Source organism: Oncorhynchus kisutch, linkage group LG25 (genome assembly GCF_002021735.2).
Source record: "Oncorhynchus kisutch isolate 150728-3 linkage group LG25, Okis_V2, whole genome shotgun sequence".
NCBI classification, from domain to species: domain Eukaryota; kingdom Metazoa; phylum Chordata; class Actinopteri; order Salmoniformes; family Salmonidae; genus Oncorhynchus; species Oncorhynchus kisutch.
Window position 1 is genome coordinate 33,778,732 of NC_034198.2, and position 24,515 is coordinate 33,803,246.

The window sequence follows — 24,515 nt, forward strand, 5'->3', positions numbered from 1 at the left end:
GAGTGTTGAATGTTTCCAAGAGCACAGTGGTTGCCATCATTTGGAAATGGAAAAGATATGGGACTACCCAGACTCTGCCTAGAGTGAGTAACCAGACAAGAAGGACCTTGGTGAGGGAGGTGACCAAGAACCCAATGACCACTGACAGAACTACAGAGTTCCTTGGCTGGGATGGGAGAACCTGCCAGAAGGACAACCATCTCTACAGCACTTCACCAATCTGGGATTTATGGGAGAATAGCCAGATGGAAGCCACTCCTGAGAAAAATGCACATGACAGCACGCCTAGAGGTTTCATAAAGACATGTGAAAGACTCTGAGAACACAAGGCAAAAGATTTTGTGTCTGATGAGACAAAAATGTAACTATGTGGCTCAAATGCAAAGCGCTATGTCTGGCGAAAACCACGCACAGCTCATCACCCATCTAACAATATCCCTACCGCAAAGCATTGTGGTGGATGCGTCATGCTATGGGGATGCTTTTCACCGGCAGGTCCTGGGAGATGGAACAAAGAATAGGGCCAGATACAGGCAAATCCTTGGTGAGACCTGATTCAGAGTGCAAACGACCTTAGACTCGGGAAAAGATTTACGTTCCAACCGGACAATGAGCCCAAACATACAGCCAAAGAAACGCTAGACAGGCTTCAGAACAAGAATGTAAAAGTCCTTGAGTGGCCCAGCCAAAGCCCAGACTTGAATCCCATAGAAAATTGCTGTTCACCGCTACCCATATAACTTAACAGAGCTTGAGGAAATCTGCAAGGAAGAATATCCCCAAATCCAGATGTGCAAAGCTGATACAGACATACCCAAGACGAATCAACTCCGTCCTCACCGCCAAAGGTGCTTCTACGAAGTATTGACTCAGGGGTGTGAATACTTATTTTAAATTCGATTTCTGTATTTTGTTTTCAATACATTTTGCAAAAATTTCTAAAAACCTGTTTTCACTTTGTCATTATGGGGTATTGTGTAAATCCATTTTAAATTCAGGCTGTAACAAAACAAAATGTGGAAAATGTCAAGGGGTGTGAATACTTTCTGAAGGCACTGTAATCATGCAATGAGAAAGTTGAATGTTAATCATAATTTTCTTTATTGGCATGGAGCTACAACATAGTTATGAAGATATCTAATAAACTAGTGGGCAGTACAGAAGATATATGCACTGTGGTTGTTTTATTCTGACCCGAGGCTGAAGCAGATAGGCTTTGTTATGCTAACGGAGGTGTTGATGTATGGCGTGCATAGCCATATATAACTAACACAAGTGTTATATGAACAGTTTGATTTGGGAACTGCAATCAGCATGTCACTTTACACTGGCCTCTGATAGTGGCCTCCTATAATTCATATCTGATTCTACACATATCATCTCACATCTAGCAAGTGTTCCTTATGAGTAAAAGTTGTCTCTCCATGAATACAGTTCACTTGTGTGTCATATACAATCTCCTGCTGCCATCCTGGATATGAAAAACAATCCAATTCATTTCCGCCATAGAGGTGAACATTGAGTAACAATTTCAACATGAATTTTCTTGGCACCATTTCAAGGATCACAATCTATCAGATAAGGTTAATAACAGTGCATGTTAACACTTATGAAAGTCACACATTTTAGTCTCTATGGGAAAATGCACTCTATTCTAGAGAACCCAGTGACATCTTCCCTGATGACTGACTGGCAATTCATGTTTTCCCCTTAATATACACAATATTATTGTTCACTGCAAATGGAAATAGTAATCAGATAATTCATGTGTATATATTTTTCTTTATTGAACGTCTACAATACATAACCCCTCATATATGTTGCTATACCACTGAGATAGGACATACTTTAACACAATATGATTACAAGGATAGTGAGAGACTGAGGGCAGGGAGTAAGAGACCAAAATGGGAGAGAGAGAGATAGAGAAAGAGAGAGAGAGAGAGAGAGAGAGAGAGAGAGAGAGAGAGAGAGAGAAAGAGAAAGAGAGAGAGAGAGAGAGAGAGCGAGAGAGAGCACATCAGGGGAAAGAACAGCAGTCTAACTTCCTTGAAGAGAGAAAATAAACCAATGTTCACTGTTGTATAACTTTTGAAAACCCCAGGGCCAGGCAAGAAATTGAACAGTGTAAAAATAATTAGAACAGGTGTGAGCACAATGAGATGGAGGCAGAGACTGTTGACAAAGCAGTCCAACCATCTTCTTCTCCTCACACTGTGTTGAAAGTCAATTTAGAGTTTCCTCGGCCACTTCTCTTTGTCTCTCAGGCACAGGCACGTCACTAGGCGACAGAAAAGGGTTAAGAGAAGATTCAGATTCAAACCACTGCTGTATAAGCATGTCTTGATTCACGTGCCCTTGACATAATACATATTGAAAAATAGTGGTATATTTTGTTGAATTTTACACTGCATTCTGTATCTCAATAAAGAAGTTCTGGTTCTGTATATTGTAGATTCAGTGGTGATTTTCTACCATTTTACTGTCCTCAATGGCAAGACGATGGAGGAATATTTCTGCAATCTAATCCTTCACTGTTAATGCTGAAGGTGGCAGTTCCCACAGGATTGTTTGGTTATTTCAGGCAGTTTTCAAGGCATATTTCCATGGGCTTCAGAGACAGAGACAAAGCGAGGCAAAAATGTACTCCCCATTGTTCAGTGCTGGAAGGCATCACTGCAAAGATTTTCAGCAGGTGAACAAACAATCATGTTTTAAGATGTTCAATAGAATATTTGAAATAATGGTTCAGCCTAACCCAGTTCTATCCTCAACTGGTTGCATGCAGAGAATCTAGTGCGGTGACTTATTCCGTGCTGATTTAATGCTGACTCACTCAAGTTAACATCATGACACAAGCTCTGTAATTTTATGCAATGTATTACAAGGTTACATACATAACATATAAACCAACTATTAGTTGTGCAGATGCCTGAAAATAATCCACAATGAAATGTGTTGGTACGGTCTAACAACCCTGCGGTGATATAGAATACAGAACTGAAAATAGCAGTCTGTTACTACTTGATATGGGAGTAAACACGGGAAAGAATGACAAGACTAGTCTGCGGAAATGATCATGCAAAGTATTTGCTGTTGATGTGTATGGTTAGGCTATTGTTTAATAAGGTACTGCTTGAGTGGTAGGGATGTCAAACAAAATGCGGGATTAACGTAGACACACACACACACACACACACACCTCTTTGCCTATATTTCTGAAGAACACATTTCTCCCCTCACAGTGGTCTCAGCTGGATGCTTTGATTCTTAATTACATTCTCACATTCAAAAAACAATCCATCTGATATGCAAGATGATTCCTTTGGAGTGTAACCCCCATTCCTATAAGCCTCTTCAAATTGTCCCAGTGGATGTAATTTTGTTGCCGGATATCATTATCTGTGTGATGCGTTAATTATGTCATTATTGATGCTCATATTTTGGTCAACATCCATTCACATTTTTGCATCGTCTGGGAATTTCTTGGTTATGCCTTTTCAGTATGGTCACGTACTAACTTTTCAGAGACAGTATTGTATGATAAATGAGAGATGGATTCATCTTTATACTTTTTGGATGTAACACTGTAACATTCGGGGTTGCAGTCCATGTATGATTGACCTAAGACATCTCCTTGAGAGGAGTATTTCTCTGAAACCTCATGTGGCCTGCCATGCCTTTTTAATCACTGGGGCAACCATCCATTTCAGAGGATTTTTCTGTGTCATCATGACAATGTCCATGAAGGCCCCCCTCATCATTTATCAAGGGCATATGATCAAGCCCATTCAGAATGACAATAAAATAGTACTTTGAAGCAGATATGACAGAAAACCCAAAGCTTCTGTTCTAAACAATCAGCGGTATTGAAGCAGTATACTGGAGCCCCAGGTTTATCTGGATTGCAGGTGGTGATTAAAGCTGTAAAAAAAGGTGATGCCTCTAACAATGTTCAGGTTGGTTTGCCCGACTACTAGCTAATGACATTAGAAAGAAATAGATAAGTACAGGTTTTAACACAGAATCTTAAACTATTGGTGGGAGGCCAGTGAAATAATATATTTTAAAAGTATTGAAGATACAGTTGAAGTCAGATGTTTACATACACTTAGATTGGAGTCATTAAAACTTGTTTTTCAACCACTCCACACATTTCAAGTTAACAAACTATAGTTTTGGCAAGTCGGTGGAAGGCTACTCGAAACATTTGACCCAAGTTAAACAATTGATTGGCAATGCTACCAAATACTAATTGAGTGTATGTAAACTTCTGACCCACTGGGAATGTGATGAAAGAAACAAAAGCTATAATAATTCATTCTCTTGTCACGAACATCGTCAGGGAAATGACCGGACCAAGGTGCAGCGTCGTGAGCGTACATTTCTTTATATTTTGAATGTAGCCAACAAGAAACAACAACACGACCGTGACGCTTACTAGGGCTATACAGGCCACTAACAAAGTCAACTACCCACAACTAAGGTGGAAAAACAGGCTACCTAAGTATGGTTCCCCATCAGAGACAACGAGAGACAGCTGTCCCAGATTGAGGACCATACCAAAACATAGAACCCGGCCAAAACATAGAAACAGAAAACCTAGAATGCCCACCCCACATAACACCCTGACCTAACCAAATAGAGAAACAAAACGGCTCTCTAAGGTCAGGGCGTGACATCTCTCTACAATTATTCTGACATTTCACATTCTTAAAATGTGGTGATCCTAACTGACCTCAGACAGGGAATTTTTACTAGGATTAAATGTCAGGAATTGTGAAAAACTGAGTTTAAATGTATTTGGCTAAGGTGTATGTGAACTTCAGACTTCAACTGTATCTATACTTCCGACTTCAATTGTAGGTAGTATCACCTACACAACATTTTCTCTGAATTGGTAGACAATCTACTGCAGCTTTCCAGTCACTTGTAAGGCATCACAATACCTTGACCAGCTATCCACCTCAGAATTTGCATGTTAATACAAATTCTGAGGTGGATAGCTGGTCAAGGTATTAGGGCCAGGTGGGAATAGTGAAGAATATTCTTAACTTTAATAATAATAACTTTAATTCCCATGTGGCTTTATTCCCACCTTGTTTCCCCAGAGTGCTTGTGGGGCAATGTATCATCGGCTTGCAGCTAATACGCTGGCTAATGTTGCAATTGGCTGATTATCTATTTTAAATTCAGTTTGGCATTATGCAAAGCTGAATTGGCGATTCAATATGATTTAAAGCCATATTCTGCAAGATCTGTACACCATTAAATAGTGGGCCACCAAGAAAAACTTACATTGATGGTAAAAGAGAGAAAGATAAATAAAATATTGAAATATCTATGTTTAAGCTACCTTAGGTATGTTTGATGGTCGTATTGGAGAGGAAGTGACTTACAACGTCAGTGTTGCTCTGACTACCGCCCTTGTCTACCAATGTCATCTACATTCAGACCAACACAGTGCTACCCCACTGGCAAGAGCACACTTTACCACAGGCCAGACAGACACGTGGCAATGACTGGTCAGATCTGAATGACAATGTAAAGACATAAATCATGTCTGTTTGAATCGACCGAATCGTACACGGTGTCAGGGACAGTTTGATAGACAGCATTACTATTCCTTGAGCCAGAGCTTTATCTCTAGTAAATGAAACCTCTACCAAGTCCACTTTTATTTCCCCAGGCATATGGCTTTCTTGATTCTTCAACACAAAGAAGGCAGGAAGAAATGTCATTTAGTAATGACAATGAACAATGCCAAGACACCTTTTTTGGGTGTCTATTTTCTCCATGCAAGCCTAGTTTTCCCCAAAAGTGGTTTGTTATGTTGAAACTTGATATAGAAATTGTCAGTCTGGTTGAGTACACTGGATCATTTCTCAGACAGGTTTGCCATCAACAACAGTCCCACACCATGGGACTGCCAGTTTCTAAATCAGGTGTCAAATCACTCCACCCGGGACATGCTGCTGTGCAAATCAAATGTACTTATGAAAGCCCTATCTGGAAAACCACTATCTGCCGTTGATTGAATATCGGATATATTGAACATGGGAATTACCAATGTTGTTGTTAAGGAGCAAGCTCTATGTATTGCAGTGGAGGCTGCTGAGGGGAGGACGGCTCATAATAATGGCTGGAACGGAGTAAATGGAATGACATCAAACACATGTGGAACCATGTGTTTTATGTATTTGATACCATTCGACCTATTCCGCCCCAGCCATTAGCACAAGCATGTACTCCCAAAGTAAGGTGCCACCACCCTCTGGTGATGTATTGTAGTGCGGCCAATAATTTCACTACACCAAAGGGGTGATTCGCAACTCCAGCCCTCCAGTACCCCCAACAGCACATATACAGTTGAAGTCGGAAGTTTACATACACTTAGGTTGGAGTCATTAAAACAAATTGTTCAACCACCCCACAAATTTCTTGTGTACAAACTATACTTTTGGAAAGTCGGTTAGGACATCTACTTTGTGCATGACACAAGTCATTTTTCCAACAATTGTTTGCAGACAGATTATTTCACTTATAATTCACTGTATCACAGTTTCAGTGGGTCAGAAGTTTACATACACTAAGTTGAAAATAAATTGTAGACCTCCACAAGTCTGGTTCATCCTTGGGAGCAAATTCCAAACGGCTGAAAGTACCACGTTCATCTGTACAAACAATAGCACGCAAGTATAACACCATGGGATCACGCAGCCGTCATACCGCTCAGGAATGTTCTGTCTCCTAGAGATGAACGTACTTTGGTGCGAAAAGTGCAAATCAATCCCAGAACAACAGCAAAGGACCTTGTGAAGATGCTGGAGGAAACAGGTACAAAAGTATCTATATCCACAGTAAATGAGTCCTATATCGACATAACCTGAAAGGCGTCTCAGCAAGGAAGAAGCCATTGCTCCAAATCCGCCATAAAAAAGCCAGACTACAGTTTGCAACTGCACATGGGGATGAAGATTGTACTTTTTGGAAAAATGTCCTCTGGTCTGATGAAACAAAAATAGAACTGTTTGGCCATAATGACCATCGTTATGTTTGGAGGCAAAAGGGGGAAGCTTGCAAGCCGAAGAACGCCATCCCAACTGTGAAGCACGGTTGTGGCAGCATCATGTTGTGGGGGTGCTTTGCTGCACGAGGGACTGGAACACTTCACAAAATAGATGGCATCATGAGGAATTGAAAATTATGTGGATATATTGAAGCAACATCTCAAGACATCAGTCAGGAAGTTAAAGCTTGGTTGCAAATGGGTCTTCCAAATGGACAAGTACATACTTCCAAAGTTGTGGCAAAATGGCTTAAGGACAACAAAGTCAAGGTATTGGAGTGGCCATCACAAAGCCCTGACCTCAATCCTATAGAAAATTTGTGGGCAGGGCTGAAAAAGCGTGTGCAAGCAAGGAGGCCTACAAACCTGACTCAGTTACACCATTTCTGTCACGAGGAATGGGACAAAATTCACCCAACTTATTGTGGGAAGCGTGTGGAAGGCTACCTGAAATGTTTGACCAAAGTTAAACCATTTAAAGACAATGCTGCCAAATACTAATTGAGGGTATGTAAACTTCTGACCCACTGGGAATGTGATGAAAGTAAAAGCTGAAATAAATCATTCTCTCTACTATTATTCTGACATTTCACATTCTTAAACTAAAGTGGTGATCCTAATTGACCCAAGACAGGGAATTTTTACTAGGATTAAATGTCAGGAATTGTGAAAAACTGAGTTTAAATGTATTTGTCTAAGGTGTATGTAAACTTCCGTCTTCATCTGTATTTGCTGTATCCCCAGAGAAAAACACCTGATTCATCTCGTCAAGGACATGATTAGCTGACAAGTAGAATCAGGTGTGCTTGTCTGCGGCTCCAACAAAAATATTAACTGTCGGTACTGGAGGACCGGATATGGGAATCTGCAATTTAGGACTTATGCAAATGTTTGCACCAACTCAATACAGTTAAAATTACAGACTAATTAGCTATCCCTTGAAGAAAGGGAGTTTTCAAACGGAACCTTTCAAACGGGAGTTATTGTAAAAGGTTTTTGTGAGCAAACGACTATTAAACCATGATCATGATAGATGTTTATGCTCACCATGCAAATGTGATCACAGGTCTTTAATCTTATATTAAAAGGCTGCTAGAATAACTTTTATGCTTGAATGAGACTACTTCCTTTTATTTTGGCCAATAATTGCTTTTCTCTAATAATTGAAAGTGAATACTTGCTATATAGATGCCAAGGCCCCTGGGGTAAGTCAAAGACAGAGGCAGAGGATGAACCAGCAATTAATGATGAAGTACAAAAAGTACAAGACTGTAGTCTTTCAGTACAATGCCACATTTCAACTGAGTAATGTGCTGATTGTCAACGCCTATTTCAATGCAGAAAATGAATGGATTTACTGGCACAGTGAGAACTCTTGACCATCCCTATCCAGTTAGATATCCAACACAATTTATCTGTTGGTTGTACACTGCATATAATATAAAAAGGAGTCAGGCTCTGAAAGATGGCCTAATTTCAAACATGATCCAGTGTAGCTCAATGCGTACACACAGGCTTGTTCATCCAGTATCAATACATGCCACTTGAACTCACTCTAACCTCAGTGATTAATGGTACCATGGATGGATTTATAGTTTCAGAGGAAGCGAAGTACTGCACCTTAAATTATGTAGCAGATGGGGATCTGTGAAACTCACTCCTGAGCTTGAAGTGTCCCCCTTTGCATTGGCGAATAGCTAGGTTTTTGGTGGCTCGACAGATAAGACGCTTTAGGAGAGCGGTTACGTCTGTTTGCGAGGCAGTGGTCCTGAGTTCGAGCCTTGGTACTGTATAAGCCGAATCAGTGGGAAGCGGTACTCGCTAAGCAAGCAGCGTGATGTTCTTTTCAATGGTGCCAAGTGATCTGCAGTTGTGCTCGGCTCAACACTGTGCTGTGAGTTTGGGGGGTGAATGTAGCAGATCTGTGAAACTCACTCCTCAGCCTGCGTGGGAGGTGCCCTTTTTTTAAGCACCTGTAGGGCCCTATAAAATCTGCTATGTGGAGAACGCTGACGGAATCACACAATCCAGACATAAAAAATTTAATTCAACAATACACCATTTTTATTGATCTTAGTAGGGAATTAACTAAATGCATTGAAAATTAATACATTTTTGCAAGTTTATCATAACACGTGATCAGAATATATCAGTGGTTGGTATTTCCTGCAACTTTCTGAAGAGTCAATGAGAATTCTCCTTCTGTGTATGTGCAGTGCAGTGCGCGCGTCCAGTGCGTGCGTCCACCACATAGTGTAGCGGTTGTTTTATTTTTTATTTTTTTACATAAAACAATACACATTTCTAAAAACCTGTCTTCGCTTTGTCATCATGGGGTGTTGTGTGTAGATTGATGAGGAATTTATTTTATTTGATCAATTTTAGAATAAGGCTGTAACATGAAAAAAGTCAAGGGGTCTGAATACATTCTCAAGGCACTGTATATATTTTTACCAAAGAATTATGATTGGAAATTATTGCAGAAAATTACATTGATGGAAGCTACAATCTATCTGCAATATTAAAGTTGATACAACTTATTATTAATAAATAACTAGGTGAGACAACAACATTTCACAATAGTAGCACGTACATAATAAGCAGTCAATGCTACAGGCGAAAGACAAGTGCCTTTTTTCTCTCTCTATTTCCCCTGTCTTTTAAAAAACATTTTTTTTAACATAAAATGGAATATGGGATGTTTCTCAGAATTGCTTCTGTATGCATATCAGGATTACTTGGATTAACAACCAGGTTTTAACAGGCATATTCGACACATATGATTGTTCCTATTGTGCTGGTTAATGTATTCTATGTGATCAAGTGACAGTGGGTCTAAATTCAATCAAAGCTGGTAACTGGGCTGCCGAGATAATGCTTCACCTACTTTCTTTTTGTAATTCAGACAAAAATGCAAACCACAAAAATTCAGAATCATATGCTTGTGCTAAATATTCTGTTAGATTATTGTATAACACTCTATGGGATAAAGGGGGAAGCAGGCTCTCTGTTATTAAGGCATTTCAAAGATGGATTGGGAATGATATTATCTGTGAGGGTCATGTTGATATCATGGTTTTATGCCATCTTGCACTCAAGTATGATCACTGGAGTGATGTACACAATATATACAAAAGCATGTGGACATTAAATGATTATCTTTGTCACTCTGTTGCTGATGGCTGTAAAACTCCCAGTGGGATGACACCATATAATTATACCAAACTGCCTCTGGAAGCAACGTCAGCACAATAACTGTTTGTCCGGAGCTTCATGAAATGGGTTTCCGTGGCCGAGCAGCTGCTCACAAGCCTAAGATCCCCATGCGCAATTCCAAGCATCAGCTGGAGTGGTGTAAAGCTTGCCACCTTTGGACTCTGGAGCAGTGAAAATGCATTCTCTGGAGTGATGAATCACGCTTCACCACCTGGCAGTCCGATGGACAAATCTGGGTTTGGCGGATGCCAGGATTATGCTACCTGCCGCAATGCATAGTGCCAACTGTAAAGTTTGGTGGATGAGGAATAATGTTCTGGGGTTGGTTTTCATGATTCCTTAGTTAAAGGGAAGGGAAACCTGCACAGAGCCCTGACCTCACCCCATTGAACACCTTTGGGATGAATTAGAATGGCAACTGAGAGCCAGGCCTAGTCGCCCAACATCAGTGTCCATCCTCACGATTGTTCTTGTGGCTGTATGGAAGTCTCCGCAGCAATGTTCCAACATCTAGTGGAAAGCCTTCCCAGAAGAGTGGATCTGTTGTTATAGCAGCAAAAAGAGTTGACCAACTCCATAACAATGCCCATGGTTTTGGAATGAGATGTTCGACGAGCAGGTACATTTCTTAATTTGGAAAATATTTTTTTAACTATATTGTATTTTTATTGAATAGGAGAGACAGAGGTAAAAGGTAAGAGTGAAAGAGGATTCAAACTCATGCTGGCAGTGGCACGTAGTACATGTCCTCCAGAGGCAGCTTAGACTGCTAGACCACCCTAGGCCATGATCAGTTACGTTTCTTTGAGCCCTGCAGTTGAGTGAAATTTGCAAAGATGGAGGATATTGCTGCAATAACCTCACTAATGGAAGTGTGTGCCCTTGAGAACACACATTTGTCCCTTTAATGACAGGAAAAGTCGATTTTGTTGAGACAACGTAGCGAAGGGATTGCTAGGGTTGTCATAATGAAATATATTTATGGTTATTTTCCAATTATTTAATGTTGCAGGCTTGTAAATATTGTTACAAACTCTATTTGCATAGTTTTTCCACTATCCTATCCAGTCTATCAGAGGAGGTTGGTAGCACCTTAATTGGGGAGGATGGGCTCGTGGAATGGTATCAAATACATCAAACACATGGTTTCCATGTGTTTGATGCCATTCCATTCGCTCCGTTCCAGCCAATATTATGAGCCATTCTCATCTCAACAGCCTCAACTGCTGTCTATCTCTGGGTAACAGGGTTGACCTGTTCTGCTCGACCTACTCAGTTTTCCACCACAAAACACCAGAAAATGGCCACAAAGAGTAGAAGAAACTCACCTGCTTTTACACTATGATTTGACTATTAGATGTTTCTTTAGAACAAAAAAATGTAAGGAATTGTTTCATCATATTAAAACAAAAGTTCAGTTCACATGACATGGTTGACCTTAAAACGAGAGACAGTGCTTGTTATCTGTTTTACCATGAGATGATTTATTTCATCACATGAAATCTTCCTCTTCCTCTCTCTCTCTCTCTCTCTCTCTCTCTCTTCCTCTGTCACTCTCCTTCTCTCTGTCACTCTCCTTCTCTCTGTCACTCTCCCTCTCTCTCTCTCTCTCTTCCTCTCACTGTCTCTCATCTCTCTCTCTGCCTCCGCCTTTCTCTTCCTCTCTCTGTCTCTCTCTCTCTCTCTCTCTCTTCCTCTCGCTGTCTCTCTCATCTCTCTCTGCCTCTCTCTCTGCCTTTCTCTCTCTCACTCTTCATCTTTCTATCTATTTCTCTCTCACTCTTTATATCTCCCTATGCATTAACCTGTCCATTAATCCAACTTCTTAGGGCATTTGATCTCTTTCATATACAAAATGTGTTTCACATGTTCAAATAAGAGTGCCTGCACAGTCACCTTCATAAAACCTTCCCTGGCGTTCCTACATTAATATTTTTGAGTTGAATGCTTTTGAAATATGAAAATTACCCCACTTTGTTTGAACACTGTGACCAGTAGAGCATCATGCAGAGACAAATGCTAGACTTATTTTGCCTCATGCTTTAATTAATCAACTTGTCATCTTCATTACTTTATGCAGTTTTAAGCTTTCCATAATCTTTCCCCCCAAAATGAGCCACAGAGACCTTGAGTTTCAAGTTGAGCATTCAGGAATAGCCCTTTCTGTCTTCATGTCCATGCGTATAGGTTTAGAGTGATTAACCTTAATTTAATTTGACAGTATAGATAATGGGTATTATTTTGACAGTGCCAACAACAGCTGTATCGTTTCATATGATGTGCTCAGCTTGCATAATACTCACCTACTGTAAGTTGTACAGACAGGGAAACCCAATTCACAGGTGGACATGCTGCTGGAAATCACAGATGAAACATTATATTGACCAGATACTCCAGTGGCCACTCTAACGATGAAAATAAATGTCTTCAAAAATGGAAGGCAGTCGGGAGGAGGCAAGATCAAGTGGGACCTTTCTAGCCAATGAGAAGGCAGATACATCGGTTGAACAACAGGCACAATGGTTTCCACTAGTTTCAGCAGACACAAAGTCAAAATTGGCTATGTATCGTAACAATGTATGAAAATCCAAAATGTGCTTTTTGGTATTCATTTCAGGTTAGGGTTAGGCATACGTTTAGCAGTGTAATAAAGGTTATGGTTAAGTTTAAATCGCATTTTAAGAAAGAGAAATTGTCTCCCTGTCTGAGTCTGTAATACCACCATGTTTCATGCAGACCACCATAGTCCCTGTGCCCAATAACACTAGGGAACCTGCCTAGACCCACTTAAATTTGCATACCGCCCCAACAGATCCACAGATGGTGCAATCTCTATTGCACTCCACACTGCCCTTTCACACCTGGACAAAAGGAACACCTATGTGAGAATGCTATTCATTGACTATAGCTCAGCATTCAACGATAATGCCCTCAACCCTCATCACTAAGCTAAGGACCCTGGGACTAAACACCTCCCTCTGAAACTGGATCCTGGACTTGCTGACGGGCCACCCCCAGGTGGTAAGGGTAGGTAACAACACATCTGCCATGCTGATCCTCAACACGGGGGCTCTTCAGGGGTGTGTGTTCACTCCCCTCCTGTACTCCCTGTTCACTCATGACTGCACGGCCAGGCACAACTCCAACACCGTCATTAAGTTTTCCGATCACACAACAGTGGTAGGCCTGATCACCGACAACAATGAGACACCCATTAAGGAAGAAATCAGAGACATGATCGTGTGGTGCCAGGACAACAACCTCTCCCTCACCATCATCAAGACAAAGGAGATGATTGTGGACTACAGGAAAAGGAGGACCGAGCACGCCCCCATTCTCATCGACGGGGCTGTAGTGGAGCAGGTTGGGAGCTTCTTGGCGTCCACATCACCAACAAACTAACATGGTCCAAGCACACCAAGATTTGGCATGGGTCCTCAGATCCTCAAAAGGTTCTACAGCTGCACAATCGAGAGCATCCTGTCTGGTTGCATCAATGCCCTGTATGTCAACTGCTCGGCCTGCGACCCCAAGGCAGTACAGAGGGTAGTGCGTGCGGCCCAGTACATCACTGGGGCCAAGCTTCCTGCCATCCAGGACCTCTACACCAGGCAAGGCCCTTAAAGGAAGGCCCTACTCTCTGTTATTATCTATGCATAGTCATTTAATAACTCTACCTATATGTACATATTACCTCAATTACCTCGACTAACCGGTGCCCCCGCACATTGACTCTGTACCGGTACCTCCTGTATTTAGCCTCGCTATTGTTATTTTACTGCTGCTCTTTCATTATTTGTTACTTTTATTTATTTATTTATTTTAGTATTTTTCTTAACTTTTTCTTAAAACTGTATTGTTGATTAAGGGCTTGTAAATAAGCATTTCACTGCATTTTCACCTGTTGTATTCGGCACATGTGACAAATACCATTTGATTTGATTTGATTTGAAAGGTGGGGTTTATGACTTTATGGGTGTGGGTAACTAGTGAAGACTAGGCACAACTCCGATATGAATCGGATGCCTAGTCTTCTGCCTTTGCGGTCAGTCGACTATCTTTTCAATAAAAGGTAGGCCATTATACATCATGCCAATTTAAATAATTCCATGTGCATTTCAGACATATCACTAATGTATGCATTCAGTGTTCGTGTTTACCAAGAGGCTCTGGCCAGGCCTAGTGTTTGTGAGCAAGAAAAGATAAATCACATTTCAACTCTTCCTATGGACACTACTATTCCCCACGTCATGGCATTAGTGACTTTTTGGATTGACAGACAACTGAAGAACAGTGCTCTATTAGTACAGAATACAATATTGTTTTTAATAATGGTTTGTCAAATAATGCATTTCATCCCCACAGAGACTATTTTATTTATTGTATTTTTCAGGTTGTGCGTGAGTGGGTGGCATCATGTGAATATTCTCTTGCCCTACTTTAGATTTTTATGAAAATAGCTTGGAGCAGTAGTTTATACAGACCGACAGACCGACCGACAGACAGACAGACAGACAGACAGACAGACAGGCAGGCAGGCAGGCAGACAGCTTTGTATTTAGTCACCTGTTTTTGTATCTTAGCGTTTTTCCTTGTTTGGTTATTTGATCCTATAATGTGTACTATGCAGAAAGTATTGCCACAAACACACACCACTTTCCTGCAACATTTTAAGACTATTTCTCAATATGCTGAAGTTCTTGCTATTAGTCATTCTCATCATTGAGAAACAATCATCCAAGATACAGATGTTGGATCATATTTTGAACAGTTTCTCACAGCAGGAAAAGACTCTTGCAGCAACAGGTCATGTGAAATATTGTGTGGGTTATAACCAATGGACATTTTGTAGGGGTTGAAATTACAAAGCCTTTTTAAACCTTGAATACACTACTAAGTTTTCTGCAACAACAGAGTGATCAAATTAAGATCCTACATCTGTATCACACTATCATTCCTTTGTATTGGTATGTATCAGAAGTCATGGATCAAATCCAAGTTTATTGGTCGCGTACACAGTTTAGCATATGTTATAGCGGGTGCAGTGAAATGCTTCTAACAGTGCAGGAAATTTTTCAAACAAGTACACAAATAATAATAAAAAACGAGAAACAAGAAATCCAGAATGTCAGAACGAATCCAGTTAACAACCCAAATAACAGTGTATCAGTGCTGGGGGGTGTAGAGAGTACTGTCAGGGAATTGAATTCTGTAACAGAGAACAGATTTTGTGTTTGACTCCTATGATTGATGCGCTTGTACTGTGAGTAAAGGAGAGGCTTGCTGAGCCATGTGATAGATATACCAATATATGTTGACTACACCATTGGTGGGCTCTAATGGCATGCTCATCTTTTTGCAGGATGACAAAAATGGTACACTCTTAGAAAAAAAGTGTTATCTAGAACATTAAAGGGTTATTTTTTGGTTGCAGCTAGAACCCTTTTGGGTTCTATGTTGAATCAAAAAGGGAACCAAAAAAAAAGGGAACCTGGAACCAAAAAGCTTCTCCTATATGGGGATATCCAAAGAACCCTTTTGGAACCCTTTTTTCTAAGAGTGTACAGCTGGTGTCCATTTCATGATTCACTATTCTGTATATTGGGGTGTATTTCTAAGACACTTGTGAGTCCATTGTGTGGCAAAACATATATTAATTGCATTCAAACGTAGTTATTGATTGTTTTGTCTATTGTTGTTTCCATACACCTTGCAGCTGATGTAATACACCTTGCAGCTGATGTAATGCACCTTGCAGCTGATGTAATGCCCCTTGCAGCTGATGTAATACACCTTGCAGCTGATGTAATACACCTTGCAGCTGATGTAATACACCTTGTAGCTGATGTAATACCCCTTGCAGCTGATGTAATACACCTTGCAGCTGATGTAATACACCTTGCAGCTGATGTAATACACCTTGTAGCTGATGTAATACCCCTTGCAGCTGATGTAATACCCCTTGCAGCTGATGTAATACCCCTTGCAGCTGATGTAATACACCTTGCAGCTGATGAAATACCCCTTGCAGCTGATGTAATACACCTGGCAGCTGAAGTAATAGACCTTGCAGCTGATGTAATACCCCTTGCAGCTGATGTAATACACCTTGCAGCTGATGTAATACCCCTTGCAGCTGATGTAATACACCTTGCAGCTGATGTAATACCCCTTGCAGCTGATGTAATACACCTGGCAGCTGATGTAATACACCTTGCAGCTGATGTAATACACCTTGCAGCTGATGTAATACCCCTTGCAGCTGATGTAATACACCTTGCAGCTAATGTAATACACCTTGCAGCTGATGTAATACCCCTTGCAGCTGATGTAATGCACCTTGCAGCTGATGTAATACACCTTGCAGCTGATGTAATACACCTTGCAGCTGATGTAATATACCTTGCAGCTGATGTAATGCACCTTGCAGCTGATGTAATACACCTTGCAGCTGATGTAATTCCCCTTGCAGCTGATGTAATACACCTTGCAGCTGATGTAATACACCTTGCAGCTGATGTAATGCACCTTGCAGCTGATGTAATACCCCTTGGAGCTGATGTAATACACCTTGCAGCTGATGTAATATACCTTGCAGCTGATGTAATATACCTTGCAGCTGATGTAATGCACCTTGCAGCTGATGTAATACCCCTTGCAGGTGATGTAATATACCTTGCAGCTGATGTAATGCACCTTGAAGCTGATGTAATACCCCTTGCAGCTGATGTAATACCCCTTGCAGCTGATGTAATACACCTTGCAGCTGATGTAATACCCCTTGCAGCTAATGTAATACACCTTGCAGCTGATGTAATACACCTTGCAGCTGATGTAATACACCTTGCAGCTGATGTAATACCCCTTGCAGCGGATGTAATACCCCTTGCAGCTGATGTAATACACCTTGCAGCTGATGTAATACACATTGCAGCTGATGTAATGCACCTTGCAGCTGATGTAATACACCTTGCAGCTAATATAATACCGTTTGAGGGTTTCGAAACACAGAAGGAAATTACTTAGATTTCATTGTACTTTTATGAATGACTTTTGCCTGGCTGATGATTATGTTTAATGATGTAAAGTTGTTGATTTCCCTGTTAGATTAAGTTCTGAATCCACAGTAGCTGTCTCTGTCAACTAAGCTTTTTCTCCGGGTTCATCTCAAAATCTGAATTTTGAAATAAAATTAATAAAAATACTCGAACAAAAAAATCGATGTGTCTGTGACTGAGGTGTGAATACATTGTGGACTACTAAGATGCCTCTATTCACATACCAGGCTGCAGAAAGATTAAGAGAACAGTTCTATAATACCATGTGAATAAGAAAACAGAATAACCCAGTACTGAGAATTCCTGCAACTTGAATCTTCGCAATATGAAATCGCAATATACTTATTTCTATGACTGTTATTGTTCAGTCTAGAGCTTCCCAAAGCCAGAAAACTAAACCTCTTCTAAGAGAGCCAAGGATATTCTTTGCAAGGCGAAGCTGCCCTTATGGAACACTCTTGAAGTGATACCTGGCAATATGAGTAGGGTCGAGGGAACTGTACTGCTTTCCTTACCTTGAACTGAAACAAAAGGCTTGACATTGTAGCTACTTCTTTGTGGCCCCCACAGAGGTATTACACTCGAGACAAATTGACTTTAAAGAATGCTTTGAGGAATTTAAAGAGTCGAACGGCAAAGCCTAAGCGGAACTGATTTCTCAGACACTTGATAATCAGAGTATTTCTTTCATTATGAGACTTGTCTTTCTGACGGCATTAGTCTCAGTGAACTTTCTCTCTTTAATTCCCTGACGAAGGTCCTTTTTGAATAGATGTGTGGGTGGCAAGAGAATTCCTGGTGAATTCAAGAGGTTATTGGTCAATGGTTTTGAAATATTTAATGGCACTTGATAATCAGAGTCTTTTTTTCATTATGAGACTTGTCTTTCTGACGACATTAGTCTCAGTGAACTTTCTCTCTTTAATTCCCTGATGAAGGTCCTTTTTGAATAGACGTGTGGGTGGCAAGAGAATTCCTGGTGAATTCAAGAGGTTATTGGTCAATGGTTTTGAAATATTTAATGGCAAGTCTCTTATAAATCTACATATGTGATTCTTCATCAACACATCAATCAGAGTGATTTCATTAAAACACAACAAAAAATTTATACAGCATGATAATAACATGGCAAACACTGGAAATACAAAAGTGCATACCTTGAAAAGGCCTCACCATTCACTTCAAATACACCACTGAAGACTTGTAAGACAGACATTCAGAGTTCAGCTATCATAACCTAATAATCAGTGTTCACCAGTGCAATTATGCATGCAGCTCTCATTTCTAGGAACCCCCATCACAGAATATAAAGGTAAAATGCCTGACTTTATTCCACACAATGCGTTGTTCTTTTGCACGGAGTCCATTGAGATACATTGCAATCAAGCTCCAGATCAAGCCACTTTAAAAGGGAGGGAGTTCTAAGAAAGTTTGAAGTAATCGGACACAGTTGTGTGCATGACTAACTGATCACTTAGTTACTCCACGTTTATTTTATTATTCAGCTCAAGAATCTGAGCCTAACGAGACAAGAGCGAGGATGTATGATCTTTGGACTTCTGTACCTTTTTTCCATTAGAGATGCATGGCCACAGTGATCAGTAGAGAGGATGTATAAACCCAGAACTAACTATGTGTAAGCCTGTAAACTTAAGTATAGGTTTTAACTTAATTAATTAATTAATTATCAAACGAGGACGTTAGATAATCTGTGAAGAATCTATTGCTATACTTCTGAAAATACTTTAGAAATTATAATTAAAGGGATCGATAGAAGTCTTAAAGGTGAATGAATCTTCTGTCAGTGAAGAGAAAGGCCTGCTCAGTCATTTCAAATGGAGCCAAGTCCCATGTTCTCTCTGAGCTAATGCACACTGTACTGACCCCCTTAGAGTAGCAGCTTCACAGCTTACATTAACATCATTTAGCAGAAGCTCTCATCCAGAGCAAACATTTTCATACTTTCTTTTCATAGTGGTCCCCCGCAGGAATCAAACCCACAACCCTGGCGTTGCAATCACCATGCTCTACCAACTGAGCTACACAGGACTAGCTCTGTTGTGGACTCTAATAAAATAATCTGACTGGCACGAGAGCTCAGTGACACTATAGCCTTTCAGCACCAATCTGGCATCTGTTTGCAAACTGCCAAAATACATCCACTCCAAAAGTCCTAAATGGATTATTTAGATGCCCAAGTTCATTTTTAAATGATGAACTGGCAAATCAGGCCATAGCGCTGTTTGTAATTAATAACTCAATCTATCCAACTGTAGGTACAATGGTATTGGCCAACAATGGTATACACATCCGTTGACCATGCTATACAGCATCCAGGCTCTAAGAACTCCGTTGACACAAGTTTAGGTTCGTTAACCATTTGTGAATGTTAGCAATGTACCATAGTTATTGTACTTGGTTCTTTGTACTTGATGAGGAGGTTGTATTACCCAAGAGCGAAAGCTGACAACATGCATCTAAGTGCTTCAACCCCGTAACTGTCTCTACTTGCAGAAATGTTCTGTTAAGCCGTGATCCAACAGTCTGTTGATTCTAAGAAAACAATGTTTTCAATCTGCCACTGCTCCATTTGAAATGGAGTGATGGTGGACCACTAACCCCTAACACAATCTCTGTGACCAGACCCTGGCATTATTCTTGCTGTTATCATTACTCAGATTTTTTCGCTACTCCCCTTCTCCGTTAAGACTGATTGACAAACTAAAGAGAATGTCCTGAATATGTCCTCTTAGTCCTCAGTTCCGGTGTGCTTATTCAAAGATTATCCATATAACAACAATTACCATCTAATTAATTGTGTGCTTCCAAAGTATGGTGATGTGGCCATGGCAGCGTCAATAAGAATTCTCTTTTCAGATCTGTTGTCAGTGCAGCTGCTAATCAGGAGTTTTCATCTGTGAACAAGTGCTGCATTTACTCAAGGGTCTCGCCTTTGAGGTGACGGAGAAACCACTTATTTCATGCATTTTGACTCTTAGACAACTTTTCAAGTGATTCGCCAAGAGGAACTGAAAGTTAACCAAAACAATCATTCAATGTCAAGCAAGGATAAGGAGCCTATTCTAATTGAATGAAGGGTGCATAGATGGTGTTGCAGTGAGTTGAAGCTGTTTAGGGTGGTATCCCTTCATTTGAACAAATAGTGTTGTCAATATTTAAATAAGGACATACGCGTATAGTTGACAGAATACACAGGCATTTTCTGTAGAGTATACCTAGATAAGTTAACAAAGGCCTGAAACCAATGTTATTGTCAGAGGTTTTCACAAGGACATCTCAGATGTCCACACGATCATCCTCAGTGTAAACCGTTTAACACATTGTTGGTCTTCCGTACTCATTTGATATTTTAGTCATTTAGCAGACGCTCTAATATGGAGCGACAAGGGTTAAGTGCCTTGCTCAATCAAGAACACATCAACAGATTTTTCACCTTGTCAGCTCAGGGATTTAAACCAGCAACCTTTTGGTTACTGGCCCAATGCTGTTAACTGCTAGGCTACCTAACTGTCGTGCTCCACAAGCAAAGTTTGAAACATGTTTCTGGCGCGGATGCCTGTGTCTGAATTAGTTTGATTGTTTGGATTAGAGACTGGGTAATGAAGACTGGGTGGCTCATGTAGCATATATTAAATAGTGTGGCATTTAAGAGATTGAGTCATATTACCTGTCAATCTATTTTACCCGGTAATAGCCTGTGTGTGGACAGCCATTGGTGAGCTAACAGAGGCTATGACATTTTTAGTAGCTGTGGAAAACATAAAGTATGTCTCACAGGTGAGGGAACCATTAGTGGTAAACATTACCGTTGGGGGAGGCTGGGGGGGGGGGGTGAAGTTGTTGTCTCCAGTACCAACACAGAATTAAAGATTCATAAGCTGCTCAAGTTTTAAATGAGATAAACACGAAATGGCAGAACAAGTATAAGAGGGAACATCACTGGACATAACAATATGGGAAAATTAATTCTTCATCAAAGACTTGCCAGGCATCTTCCATGTGGCACAGAGGTTTAAGGCACTACAAGGCATCACTACAAATACGGGTTCGATCCCGGGCTGTCTCGCAGCCGGCTGCGCCCAGGAGACCCATGAGGCGGCGCACAATTGGCCCAGCGTCATCAGGGTTAGGGGAGGGTTTCCTGGCTGGGATGTCCTTGTCCCATCACGCTCTAGCGACTTGTATGGTGAGCCAGGCACATGCACGGTTGCCAGTTGGACGGTGTGTCTGGATTCTGGGTTAAGCGAGCAGTGTGTCAAGAATCAGTGTGACTTGGCAGTGTTGTGTTTTGGAGAATGCATGGCTCTCGACCTTCGCCTCTCCCGAGTCCGTACGGGAGTTGCAGTGATGGGACAAAACTGTAACTACCAATTGGGGAGAAAATCGGTAAAAAAAAGAATATACACTACCGTTCAAAGGTTTGGGGTTGCTTGTTGATGCTGAGACTGGTGTTTTGCGGGTAAAAGTATTTTGAGCCTGTAATCGAACTCACAAATGCTGATGCTCCAGATCCTCAACTAGTCTAAAGGAGGCCAGTTTTATTGCTTCCTTAATCAGCACAACAGTTTTCAGCTGTGCCAACATAATTGCGATAGGGTTTACTAATGATCAATTAGCCTTTAAAATGATAAACTTGGATTAGCTAACACAACGTGCCATTGGAACACAGGAGTGATGGTTGCTGATAATGGGCCTCCGTACGCCTATGTAGACATTCCATAAAAATCAGCCATTTCCAGCTACAATAGTCATTTACAACATTAACAATGTCTACACTGTATTTCGGATCAATTTGATATGATTTTAATGGACCAAAAAATTGCTTTTCTTTCAAAAACAAGTACATTTCTAAGTGACTCCAAACTTTTGAATGGTAGTATATATAAAAAAAGGCATGACAGAGTATATACTCTAGTGGAAACAAGAACTGCAATTAACATTCTGGGAACATGCTACACGAGAAGTAGAGGGATGCCATTGGTAGCTAGGAAATATCTATGGTAAGTGTTTAATTCCATTGACCAGTATGATTCATATCAGCCTTGAGAATGGTTGTCATTGAGAAAGGATTAAAAGCCTCCTTCTGTGAAATGATTCTTGGATAGACGTGATGGATTAGGGCTGTACTAACATATTTTTACAGACTTTACAACTCTTAGCTTGATGGGTTGAACGAAGATTATAGGCAAACTAGGGTGGCAGGTAGCCTAGTGGTTAAGCGTGTTGGGCTAGTAACAGGTGGTTGGTTCATATTCCCGAGCTGACTCTGAGAAAAGTATTATTGAACAAGGTACTTAATCCTAATCGCTCCTGTAAATCGCTCTGGATAAGAGTGTTTGCTAAATTACTCAAATGTAAATTTAGCTTGTTTGACCCCATACTATTGAAGTAGGTTACTAGGTGTTTGTACCTAAATCTTATTGTCACAAATCAACAATAATGTCTTATTATCGAGAAAATATTATGTATTTGATCGGTACTCTGTTCAGTAACACTTTTTGGATTGTTAGAAGTTAGCTACATTAGCTAAAATAGCAACATTAGCTACTTTCACTCGACTTATTTTTGGCAGCCTAATTATCTTGGCATGTGCATTAACGGGTCGGTACAACAAGTAACGGACGGCCATTTTGGAAGTAGAATCTGACCAGTCTGTACTGGCTCTAGGAAATAAAAAGTTGTGAGTGCCCCACACGCAGCTATACACATTTTGTGAAGCTTTATCTATAATTGAATGTGGACACTAGAGATGTAAGCGTCCAGGGAAAATCAGTTGGATTTATTTCTACACTGTTTCTGTGACACGATCTCATCAGAATGTGCTTGTGTTTGATCCCAGTGAAGGCTGGGTCTTTGCTAAAGGGTCCTTGAACCGGTCTAGCAATGCTATGGTCCTTCTGTTCTTGTTCCCTGTTATTGTGTGCCTGATGTCATTGCCTTTTCTGCTGAGTGTAAAGCATTTTGTTTCATTTTCTGAAAGCTGTCTTTCTATGAAAACAGTTCACATTTGCGACATGACCACAGTACAAATCTGAGACCACTAACAATAATGCAAAGTACTTAATTATTTGATAACAATTACTAAATGTAATGTAACATTTCTCTCTTTGCAGGTTATCTGGCTTCATGTTGCCGTCACCTATTGTGAGCACAGGGTCAATAATGGCCCTTTGGTTCACAACAGATTTTGCTGTGAGTGCACAAGGATTTAAAGCAATTTATGAAGGTAAGACCTATTATTATTGATTATTTCTCCAATTAAAAACCTGGCTGAATTGATGTAAGAGAGGGTTAACAAAAAGGGTTTAAAAAATATTTGTGTTAACAAAATGGTAATTGTTTAACTATTGACTTGTTTTTCTATTCTATATTGAGTTCTTTCAATGGCTAAGTTGGCGGTGGATTGTGATTGCTGTGCCAGAGTAATTTGTTTGATTCCCCCATGGGCCACAGATCCTGAAAATAAAATATATAAATGACTATGTTATTATTGTATTATAGGGTAATTCATGAATCGGTGTCTCAAAATCAGCATATTAATATGCTTTCAGAGAGCGGGGTGCTTTTCGTATGATGAACACTGCTAATTAGTGTGCACTTAACGTACACCTCTTCAGGACATGTCAATTGGTTACTGTTTAAGCCTTGTGCAGAGAGTTCATCTGCTAAGTACATGTTTCAGTTTAAAGTTTACATGATTAAACCTGTGGTTGATAGCTGTGGCATTTCATGTGAGTTTCAGTTGACTGTATCAAACTAGGGTCATTACAAAGCCCATATAGTCTGTTTCACACAGTATTCAGCACAAACCACAACATCTCATATATTTTCCATGAAGTCTAATATCACTGGAGTCTCAACTCACCCCCCTTGTAAGAAAACATCTCTCAGGCTGGCATACACTGCAGCAAACTTCATGAGCCCTCATGAGACCCTGGGACCTAGGCTATGAATGATGCACGAGCATGGCACTTTGCTCGTAAACCTTTGTAAGGATAAGCTTTCTTTTTTTATTTTCTTTTTTATTCCTCCTTCTGAACATTTTCATCTCTAGGGATTCAGAGTTTTGTTATTGCTACAGGGTTTTGAGTGGATACCAAAACTCAATTCCCTAAATGGAATATCAATCTCGTTTGGTAACATCAATTGTT

At 40.4% G+C, this 24,515-nt stretch overlaps 1 protein-coding gene across 1 annotated transcript in view; it reads left to right on the plus strand.

Moving 5' to 3' along the window:
- The window catches only part of LOC109870209 (CUB and sushi domain-containing protein 1), a 291,027-nt gene that overhangs the window by 26,273 nt on the left and 240,239 nt on the right, over positions 1-24,515 (plus strand). Inside the window, exon 3 of the mRNA XM_031804842.1 lies at positions 23,478-23,590. Within this exon, the coding sequence (XP_031660702.1) occupies positions 23,478-23,590 (113 nt within the window). The remainder of the gene's footprint in view (positions 1-23,477; positions 23,591-24,515) is intronic.